At 23.1% G+C, this 12,643-nt stretch overlaps 1 protein-coding gene across 1 annotated transcript; it reads left to right on the top strand.

The window, feature by feature from the left end:
• Positions 1–247: 247 nt before the first annotated feature.
• LOC112601144 (monoacylglycerol lipase ABHD12-like) lies at positions 248–10,249 on the top strand (the record flags this gene model as incomplete). Its single annotated transcript, XM_025348594.1, is given in 6 exon segments — positions 248–441; positions 508–640; positions 3,016–3,133; positions 3,293–3,454; positions 9,109–9,230; positions 9,951–10,249. Coding segments are annotated over 6 exon segments (769 nt in total), but the record flags the coding sequence as incomplete, so codon positions are not given.
• Positions 10,250–12,643: the final 2,394 nt, after the last annotated feature.

The following is a 12,643-nucleotide window of genomic DNA, read 5'->3' as shown; positions in this document are numbered from 1 at the left end:
TAAAGAAAATATGATGAATATGTAGTTTTTTAATAATACAAGTACTTTTCAAAACTTAAAAAAAGATATTTTGAATTTAATACCTATTTGCATGGAAAATTTTAAAATTAAATCATTTAGTCATATTTCAAAGAATTTGGTGTATTATAATAATGAATAATTTTTTTTTTTTCATGTAATCACTTCTAAGTTCTAATTATTCATTGTTCGTACTTATATTGTCATTACTATACTAATACAATTACAGGCACATATTACCCAGTAACTTGATTGTAAAATACGGAAAAAACGAATCTAATTACGAATCACTTTTGAGTCACGGAGAACCAATTATTATATATATGCATGGAAACTCTGGTACCCGCGCAAATGATCTACGGTTAGAATTGTATAGAAAACTCCAAAATATTAACTGCCATGTGATAGCTGTAGACTACAGAAGTACAGTTTAAATATTTTATTATTTCGTATAACCTGAACTAACCTAATCTAACTAATTTGTTCCAGGTTATGCCGATTCCACAGACGTCGAACTCGACGAGACCGGCTTAGTATCGGACGTAATGGAAACATTTAAATGGATTTATAAACGCGCGAAAGGAGTACCGATTTTTGGTTGGGGACACTCTCTTGGCACTGGGTAATGCATTTTGTATTTATTACGTAAAACATAAACTAAATTAGAAATGATAAGAATATATAATAAAACATACGACGAGCTTTGCTATTGGCGCTGATTAAAATATTATGTATTTTATATATAATCCAAGTTTAAATTTGAACAAAATTAAATTAATATTTAAACAAAAAATTACGATTTTATTTATTTTAAAGAGTTTTTAATTTACATTTATTTTTATTCAATGAATAATTGTACATAATATTATTTTATACAAATCGTGCATCAAAAGAAGTTCACTACTGGCGTATTTAAGAATATAAATATTAATATAATCATACAATAATAGTATTTAATATTTGCATAGAATTCAAATAAACGATATTTCGGTTATATTTTAAATAAACTTTGATGAACTGCATATTTTATGAATGACTATACTTTACTATATGTTAATACATTCATAAGTTGTAATATCCATTAACTATTGTGTACCTACAGATTATTATTTTATCAGTTTTTTTTTAACTACATTACACAAAATTTATATTTATGAAGATATTATAGCAATATAGAACTTATAATAAATTATTTTATGTTAAAAATATTTCAAATTTTTGACTGTTGCATTATGTTTGATATTTATAATACCTATTAAATTATTATTTACGTAATTATGTGCAATATATATATATCACAATTCTTATTTTGAAGTTCTAAAATGCCATATTTTTAATACTAAGTGAAGGGTGAAAGCTTTGCACCACAAATATGTATTTTGTTTTCATCCGCATAATTTTAAGCTGTAAAAAAGTTGATATATTTCATAAAACACCTTATTTATACAGAACGGATAAAAACAGCCATTTTTCAAAGTTTAAATGTTAAATAAAAAACAAATGAGAGTTAATTATCAATATATTTTAATGAGCTACTTCATTAAAATACTTGCCATTTAATTTTGTAAAATTATTTCTTTAAATATCTCTTCATAAGCACTCATCTAATATTACTTATACGTTTTTCATTACACAGTGTATCATCTTCAATGGCTTGTAAGCAACAAATCCTTCTCAAAGTTTGAATTTTTTTTTTTTTATTGTAAGCTTATTACAAAAGAACATTGATCACTCTATTGTTTAATGTTTACTTAAAGGCGAATATTTTTTATAACAAAATATTTAATAAGCATTTTTATATTAAATGATTATCAAGCAAACCTTTTTTTAAAAACATTTTCCTCCCATTGTATTTATTACACAAATTCTATATTACATGTTACTATTTGAATTTCATAAATTATTTTTAAAAAAATTAGAAAAATTGAAAATAACATTTTAGCAACTATATGTTTATTACATTTTTTAGATGCTTAATTTTAAAAATATTTCACACATGCTTAAAAAACATACTTTGAACTTAAATCAGAAAATTTTATAAGCTAAAACATACTGAAAATATAATATAAAAATTAAAATAATATTTTATCGCTATTTCGTGGCATGGTGTATTTTTTTTTCATTTTATTGAACTTAAATCTTAATTTTGACTTATCCGTAATACTAAAGTTATGTAAAACAGTTTTTGATATTTATGTGAAATACGTGTTAGTTAATAACAGTGATACTCGTTTGCACATAATATACAAATTTCGACCTGAAAAATTATGACTCGTTTGCGTACAATTATTAAATCGCATTCCAAATTTATTCTAATACTGTAACCTGCAGTATTTAATACAAGATAATGATACAATTTATCTCAAACATTTCAATGACATGCATGTATTAATTGATTCGAATTTAATCAATTAACAGATTTTGACGGCGATAATTCGGCTACATATTGTGTTATTATCTATATATTTCTATATGCTTATTCTAGTTGAACGTAATTACTCACAAAAAGGAAAAAATGTACACAAACGGGTATTGCTCATTAATAATTTATTAATTTTATCTGCTATTTTCAACTTGATGTTCATAATAAATATTATTATATTGTTAAATATTCAGATTAATCTTATTTTATTATATCTAATAAATTGGTTTTTTAGTATAGTTAAAAGTTTGAAAATGTGTTAGTTTAGATACTTTAAAAAAAAATAATAACTAAATACAGTGTGTGTATACAATATGCATTATACTATAAATTGTCATGAAACATAATAACTGTTTAACAGCTAAACGTTATGATCGAGTTTAATAACTTATAACTTTACTTATGTTATGCTTAGTCATAATAATATAATATAAACAACGAAATTCGTCTCCATAATAAATAAATGCAACAAAAATAATAAATAATTTCCTTTATTTATCTGGAGAATAGACATTTTTATGAATATTCAGCTTTCTAATTATTATTCAATAACCGTGTTTAATATTATTTTTTAGAATTGGAGCACACGCGTTTTCGTTATTAGAAAAAGAAAACATCCATCCAAGTGGACTTATTTTAGAAGCTCCATTCAACAAAATTAGTGATGCAATCAGGGAATATTCAACTACTAAAGTAATATTAATATATAGCTATTTATAATTTATTACTTTGAATAGCCTACTCTATTTATCTAAAAATTATATGCAACTATTTTTTCGCCCATAAGATGTTTGAATATTAAGTATAACTTACACATTTATTTTTCAATGAGAAATTACGTGTTTTTATCAGGTTCTTCGCTATTTTCCTTGGTTCGATTTTTTCATCATTGATCCAGTCATTGAAAATGGAATTGTTTTTGATACAGAACAAAACTTGAAAAATTCAAAAGTACCAGTGCTTATATTGCATGCACGAGACGATATTATAATACCATATCAGCTCAGTGAAAATGTAAGTATAAAAACGTAATTATGTTTGCATTTTTGGTAATTTTATTATTTACTTACATCATGATGCATGGATTAAACATAAAATATGGACCATGTGTTTTTTAATGATTATAAACTATAATTTATTTATAATGAAATTGTTTCTTTTATTTATTTTTTTAATACAAAATTTAAAAACACAACATATAATTAGTTTTGCTTCACTCATTTTTAATTTAATTTAAATTTATTTTTTTCTTTTTCTATTTATTGAATTGATGCATTTATAATTTGGATATTTTTCCATATTTTTTCATACTATTTTAGGTTTTGAGGATTTAGTAATTACTTCATGTTCCATATTAATTGTAGTATCCCACTACTACATACTATATAATCTAAAAAAAACATACTTAGTATACGTTTTGTAAGCTGTTACTATATTTAAAACATCTGCTATATATTAAGTTATGATTATTTTAATTATTTTTTAAAATAATAAATATTATTATCTAGCTGAAAAAAAAATTTCATATAGGTAATAATTGAATAAATTGTTTATATATTCTGAAATTATAAGTACTATTTTCCGTTCTTGCATTTATTTTTTATTAAACAAGTCCAAAACCTGTTACAAACCCAGTTTTTCACCATTATAGTATTCTTTTAATTAAAACACAAAAGTATATCTGTGCTATAAAACAGTTAAAAAATAATTGGCCACATAAAATGATTGAATATTTATTTAGTATCGTTTTGTTAAGCTGGTGAAAATTGACAAGATACATTTACTCATAAATTTAAATTTACTTATTTTATTGGGAAAGGGGGAAGGTAAATAAAAAATGAGCAGTATAAAAGCACTTTTATTTGGTTCTATAATATCCCAATTATTATTTGATCAATATTTTTTAAGCAATTAGTAAAACAAATAATGTATTAATTTTAAAATATGAGTTTTTTGTCTGTGAAAACTTTTTTTAGTGGAAAAAAATTGCTAATTTTAAACATATTATCAGGGGAGTTTCTGATAGCAAATAAGATCAAATTATTACTTTTATTAAGGCAAAATTTTAAAATCTTAGTACAATTTAATCAGGAATTAAAAAAAAAAAAAAGTATAATATTATGGTTAAGATATTAATATTGTTATAAAAATATTTATTTTGTAACTTTGATACCAAGCAGTTAAACTTTCTTACTTATATTCGTTTATATCATATATGCACTTAGATTTATGATTAAATTTAAGTTTAACGTCCCCATTATAGTGACCTACTCGATAAATTTGACACTTACTAACAGCAGAATAGTTATCTAGTTTACAGATTTTTTAAATTGTTCTCTAAAAACAACACAAGCTTGAAAAATTAATTTAATTTCGTAAGAATGTACATTTGCTAATGTTCAATTGGTTTGATGTAAATAAAGATTTATACTTTTTAATTGACACTCATGGTTTTTATGTCACGCTTTAATAGGGTCAGCAGAAATATTAAAGCCATGCCGCTAGTTAGTCAGTTATGACATGCTCGTAGGATTCTATTTTATTATTAAAAATATTGTTTATGAATAAAATATTTTGTATTTGATCATTATATTTTTTTTTTACGTAAAAATATTCTCATTCTATGTATTTACAATATATATTCTCTTTTGTTAGATAGGTCAGATAGGTATATATATTTAAAAAAAATTCAAAAAAAAAACCTTGACTTTCATTATTGTCCACCATCTGCTACTCAAGTAGTAAATATTTCTGATATTTAAATGATCTACTCATTTCGGTTTAAACATAAACTTAAAATTATTAGCTTTTATACTGATGGCGTAATTTATTTTTGGCTTGTGATTACTTTTCAACTCGTTTTATTCACACAATGTATTTTTTAAATATTAATAATTTATTTATTTTTTATGAATCCACACAATAATTGTTATTTATTTATATAAACTATCATGGTTATTTATGCTCATATGTTTATTTTTAAATAAATAATTCAAACATTTACAATATAAAAATAATTTTCAAAGTTTACTCATAAGCAACATAGATCAGTTATAATATTTCTATAACAAATGGGTTCATAAAATATTAATTATCTATTTGAATAAATTAACACTTAACAATTAATGTTTGTCAAACATTTTCATCGGTTCTATTTTTTTTTTTAAATAACATATTATATATATATATATATATATATATATAAAACAAACCAGATACATTTTGTTTTTATTCAATAAAATAAAATATTAGATAGATTCATATCAATTATAAGATCCAAAATTGGGAAAAATGCAGGAGGTTATAATAGCTAAAATTTTAAATACAATGCAACGTCTATTGAATAAGCTTCTATTAAAATTTACAAAAATGTCAATATAACGTATTTTATGAAACCATAACATTTTCATTCAAAAAAATATCTGATTTACGAAAACAGTTTCTATTTAACTAACAAATTATATTATTTTTTCATCTACAAAAAATGTAAAAAAAAATAAAATATATCGTGTGGTCACAAAAACTCGTAAATCAGATTTATTTGAATAAATGATGAGCACTTATACAATCAAAATGGTACAAAAGTTGCTCAAAAAGATAGCAGAAAGTTTTTAGACAATAAAGAATAAAAACCTACCACACGGTAACAGTATAATAGTTCTAGTCGTGTATGCTATTTTTAAACTTGTTGATTTTTATAATATGTTTGGTTTAATTCTTAATATTAATAATACTCGCCAATTATTATTATGATGTTGTTTTGTATAAATATAGCATTATGCGATGACTTGATGAACCCATGAAAATATTTGTTTAAACGAAAAATATGCTAAATTATATCAGCGGAAAATTTGTGCTGAGGCGCAACAATAAAATATTAGCCCCAAGCTGTCGTCTTCGTCTAAACTTCGCATAATAATATCAAGTCGCTGTTGCATCTCGTTACTAATTTTTATGTGAAACGATTACATGGAACGTTTCATAGTATAATATATAATAATTAAATAGTTTTGTCAGTATAGCCCAGAATTTAGAATGCAACCAGGCGACGTAAAATATTTTTAATATATATTTATTTTTTATTTTTTTAATCGATGCGTGAAAACAGAATGTTCATTCGTAATCGTATAATATTATGGAATATCTATCTATAAACTATGCGTTATGAAATTTATCATATTAGAGTTAAATATTTTATCTATTTACTTAAATGTATGAAAATATTTTGTATTACTTGTATTTATGAAAATAACGGACCTTAGTATTTTGTTAACTATTCGTGGACCACACCTGATTAGAAATATTCTCGTTTATATATTTACTATAATACATGTATAAGTGTGTCCGATGAGTGATCATAAAAACGTTTTGTTCACTCGCCTAAGCATGTTAAAATTAATAACTCTGACTAAATCACACATTGTATTATTTCTACTAATCGTTTTTTTATACCTTTCTTTTTTGGGGATGAATAGATATATTTTATGTATTATTACCACAATAATATTTACTATAAAACCTATTAGATTTATACTTATCATTGTTGTTTTCTCACGTTCTAATGTGTGTGGTATATAGTTTCCCTTTTATAATAATATCTATTTCGTCTTTAATTTTTATTATTATCAAAATGTATGAATTTATTTTTATATATTCCTATTACGTAAGAATGATCACTTAACAGAATTATTTATATTTTATTTCTATTCTTTATATCTGTTCTTTGGGTTCACAATGCTATTTTCTATAAAATAGTATAATATAATAATTATAATTGTATTCTTTATTTTTAGATGTCTTTTTCTATTTCACTCATCGTTTCGTTTAAATGAAATATTTGTTTTTTAAAACGTCAGTATATTATAAAATGCACTAATCATTAATTTGATTTTTTTCTTCAATTTTTATTTACATTTTTTTTTAGCAATTTTAATTGTATAATGAGAACAATTATTATAAAACTGTTTCTCTTAATCCCTTTAATTTATACAAATGTGAAAAATTATCATTTTCATCCATATTTATATTTAAATAACTGCATAATACTGTTATTGTTAGTAAAAAATCTAGCTATCATGGCAGTATATTCTTTAATTTTTATTTCAAAATCGTAATGTAATCAATTAGTCAATCAGGGAGTTTATGAAACTTCTCAATAAGTTTCACTTTAATATTAGGCAATGACCAATTATAATTTTTTATTTTATCAGTTTTCTAAGAATATAATTATGACAACTTTTTAAAAATAAAGATATAAGTTTTAATTATTCTGTTTTATTCAATTGATTAACTTCATCTAGCATACAGAATTTGTATATGATTTCTTTATTATTTTTCAAAATTTTAGCTATTTATTCTAATAATTTTTTTAATGGATTAGGTTTATTATTACATTTAAGTGATCATTTTTGCAAGATATTAAGGTGAATTCAAATGTATTGCTTTATACAGAATATTTTTGAAAAGTTCTTTGGTTAGAATCTAAAAGTAGTTTAATCTGGTTATTTATTATTTATACATTTATCGACATTTGCATATAAGTCATTTACTTGCTTTAGTAATTATCAGAATCAGGCTATAAAACCTACATACGCAGTTTTCTTTTATAGTTCATTTTAGTAACTTCATAATTTAAAATTTATCGTAAGAGATATACAGCATACATTCGCTAACACCAAATAGATAATATACAATATACATTAATATCAGTACGCATCATACGGCCATACGGGTTGTGATTGTGTATTAATAAATCAAATAACAATTTTTGTGAACTTACATTCGTTGATCGTATTTTTTTCTTTCCAACCCACTATATTCATTTTAATTTATAAATTAGCCGTGGATTAAAAAAAAAAAGGGTTTAACAATTTTGATCTGGTTGATTGTACTTTCTATATTTTTCTCTTTGAACTTCGTTAGTCAGAAAATTAACTCCGTGAACATATTTACCCGTACTCTAATTTTGAATATAAAAAATAATGTGTTTTCTGATGAAATAAAAAAGTGATTTATTTCCTATGTAATCAAATTGTGTATAATATAATTATTATAAAATAATGGACATGAAAATGGATCCTTGTCGTCGATGTACCTAAATCACCTATTCAAAACGCCGTATTATTACTAATACTATAACTATTAAATTACATTTTCTTTCATTAGTTTACATATTATATATTATGTTAAGATACTTAAAATAATTGTACAGATAAATATTACACAAAGTATGGTATAGCTAGAATTTCCGAGGTCTTTAATTATGTTTGCAATATTATTATGTATACGTTTTAGTATTAGAGTATTTAATTTTAAGTTGCACAAAACACTTAATAAGTCAACAAAATTAAAATTCCCGTTAAAAAATAGTACTCGTAATATCATTTATATAAATATTAATTGATTCACACGTATAAAAATTTATATAATAGTTAAATGTGGAATATTACATATCTGTAATAAATTAATGTACAATTTTATTATTCTTCAAATAATAAAAATAAATAAATAAATAAACTTTTAATGCTATGAAACGAATTATTATGATACAAGATGAAATAATTAAAAATGGCTTCTTTTAGCCTAAACTGTATAACTTTTTATTGTTATAAAGATCAAATACAAGTTTAATTTATAAACATTTACATACTTGTTTTTCATTCTTACAGCTGTATAATTACATCACAACAACTCGGGATAGTGCATTGACTGAACTAGTTTTGTATGACGCCAAATATGAGTTTGGCCACCAATTAATTTGCCGGGATAAGGAAATTGAAAAGAAGATTAAGTGAGTATTATCTAACACTAACTTGATTTTTCACAAAATGTTTACAGTACCTGTTATTATACCTAAAATTGTATTTTGTTTAAGCAATTTTATAGTATTATATACTCAAATTATGTATTGGAATTTTTAGGTTTATTTTAGTGTATTTAAAAATGAAACAAAAATAAATATATTATCTAACGTTTGGATATTCAAACTGTTCATTAGTGAGTACCGAACGTGTTAATTAGTGTAAAAAAAAAAAAAAAAAGACAACTTTAAAACTTAGTACTTACTCAATCTATATGATTGGTTTCATAAAATAATTTTGATATAAAATCAATAATAATGATTATTTTTATAACAATATATCCATTTAAATAGTTATCTGAGTTCTTTATACTTATCAGTAAATTTTTGTATTCTTATTGAAAAAAAAACTAACTAAAAAATTGAATTAATCATATAAAACACATAAAAAAATACATAATATCTTAAAGAATTGATATAGTAAAAACTAAAAACTATTAAGATGTTTGGATTAACCCAATTATTGTTTTTTTTTCTTTTTGGTTTCTATTAACTCAAGTGTTTCAGAAAAAAAAACCGTTTGTGTTATAATATAATATTATAAGTCTTTGGTGTTTTATTGTTATGGGTGCTAAGTGTCCCAATAAGAACTGCATTTTGGTTTTATCTTTCTTGTATTTTAACACAGTTTTTCATATTTTTTTTTTTCAGGAAATTTATTCAGAATTGTCTAAAATTACGTATTGATTGACGAATAAATATAAGCATGAAAAAATTTCCATCACATGTCACGTATTCATAGTTATTACAATATGATATTGTCTATTATACGTTATGATACAAAATTCTCAACCTTCAATCGCATTATTGAGATTATGAGATTATTTATTATCTTTTTTAAATTGTATCATTTGTTAAATATTTGCTGTGAAGTATTTTAACAACGTATATTTTGAAAACTCGACTTTAACTATAGTACTATACTTACCTATATTATATTGAATGCTCATTATAATAAATAGTCCTATTATTTTAGTTGTTTTATTGTTGAAAATATAATGTCAAAAATATTTTTAAGCTAATGCTTAAAAAGTTATAAAAAAAATATCCGAGTATTTATTTTTTTATTTTTTGTAAGCTTATGTCCAACATTATAAATAATCAATATTTTGTACAACTTTTAGAGATCAGACGTTGATAATATAAGGTTATAATAGTTATTATAAATGAATACCTAACAATCATAGTAGTTAAGTTAATCAAGTAGTAAATGGTTGTAACTGGTGACTTTTAATATTATTATTATTTATAATCTAGTTCATGTAAATTATAACTTGTGTAATAAAATATAATAATATAAGTAACGGAGTTCATAGTAAGTTTTAGCCAAAAGTTTAAACAAAATAGGATTTAGTGAAGGATAAAAGTAAATTATCAAATAAAGGACAATGATTATCAAATGACGCGCTTTCTGTAATCTCTTGAACGTTAACATTTTAATCGGTATGAGTTATCAGAATATGGTAAATTACTTTATTTTTTGGTATAAATGTGTAATATAATTTAAACAAATAAGTTTACATATTATAATGCATAGCACAAACTTAACATTAACATACCACTGACCAGCACTTCAGAAAATATAATAAATTAAAATGTTAATAAATTAATTTATTGTATTACAAGTATGGTAATTATGCTGAAATATTTATTAAATGAAATATTGATTAAATGTGAATTGTTTACATACAAATATATAATTAAATTATTTCTTTTCTTCGAATTGACGATAGGATCACATTCTAGGATACATTCTATGAGTACACAAACCATGTATGTGTTTTGTGTATTTTTGTAGTAAGTTTTTTTCACAACATTATATTATTCTAATTATTCTATGATCTGTTATAAGAATAATTTTATCCTACGGTATACCCACGTTAATAAGTTTCATGTGGCTGTAAAAATTATTAATATTAAATATATATTATTATGGATACAGTTTTCTTGTTTTTGCTAAACATGCCTTTAGACCAAAAAACGGAGAGAAAAATATGTTTCTCACTTACACCGACCAATAGTAAAACAAAATTGAAAATAAGCGCAATGATATGGTTAACAATGGTATCATTTGTGTAATACTAACGGATTTGTATACATATTGTTCCTTAGTGGTTTAATATCAATAATAAAAATACCAAACCATTTATTAATTATTTTTCAATTTTTGTACGTTTAAATTCGTGATTTCGTAATAAATTTTACCGTTCTTTTGTTTTTTATGACATTCAGTAAAAACTCTAAAAAACAATTGTATAGCTAGTTTGTAAAATATTGTATCTGTAATTGTAACCCACAATAATACTATTAAAATAAGTGTTGCTAAAATACATATATCTTATAAAATGACACCACAACAAGGTTTTTAAAAGGTACAGATTAAGCTGCCTTCGAGTATTTTACTTTCAGAGTAAATAAAAATAAGCATTTTAAATACTGTAATAGCCCATGAAGTTGTCAGAAACATAACATATTATAATAGATCATCAAAACCATTAACCGATAAGACATAAAAACGGTTTCCCATCGATAAATAGAGCGAAAATAGCCATTTAAAATAACACCGTTTTGAAGAGCTAAAGAAAGGGTGCTGTGATTCGTTGTCATTATTATATTTTTATTATTATTATAAGAAAAATGCCTGTATGTTTTGAACTAACTTTTTAATTTTAAGTTTTATAAATCTTTTGGCATATTACACGCAACTATGATTTAATGATTTAATATGGACCATAATTACTATAAAAATTATGATTTTTTTTTTTTTTTAATAGCATTTTCATTGGTGGAATTCACACTAAAAAAGTGATCTATTTAATCCAGTACCATAATTATGCACCACATGCAAGAATAATTCAAGTATTATAATTGTAATATCGCGATACATTGGTTTGTAATAGAAAACTGTAAAGGTTGTAGATTTGTTTTAAAAAGTCGATATAATATAAGATTATTTTCGATTAGGCACTGACACATTATAAACACTGTAGATACACCTTTGTTCACATATTTTTAATATTTTACAAGTCAAAAGTAAGTAAGTTACACGACCTTGAAGATACGAGTTATGAAGTTACTTAACTCGTTACCTGCTCAAATGAAATATTATAGTAAGATTATTTTAATTTTTAATCAGAAAATATTTTGGTTACTTTTACGCAAAAAAAAAAATAAAAATATTTTACTAATATTTCTGTTATTTCTGAACAAACTTCATTCGGCAAACAACGTAAGTCTTGTTAGTAGAGATAATTACAATATAATTTAATGAAACAAAATAAATAAACGATCATGTAAGTGCAATATAAACACCTTCTTAACACGGCACAGTCAACACGTAAACA

The sequence above is a fragment of the Melanaphis sacchari genome, unplaced genomic scaffold (genome assembly GCF_002803265.2).
Source record: "Melanaphis sacchari strain LSU unplaced genomic scaffold, SCAv2.0 Contig751_pilon_pilon, whole genome shotgun sequence".
Classification (NCBI taxonomy): Eukaryota; Metazoa; Arthropoda; class Insecta; order Hemiptera; family Aphididae; genus Melanaphis; species Melanaphis sacchari.
Note: the sequence above shows the minus strand (reverse complement) of the source record. Positions and strands in the feature narration are given on the sequence as shown.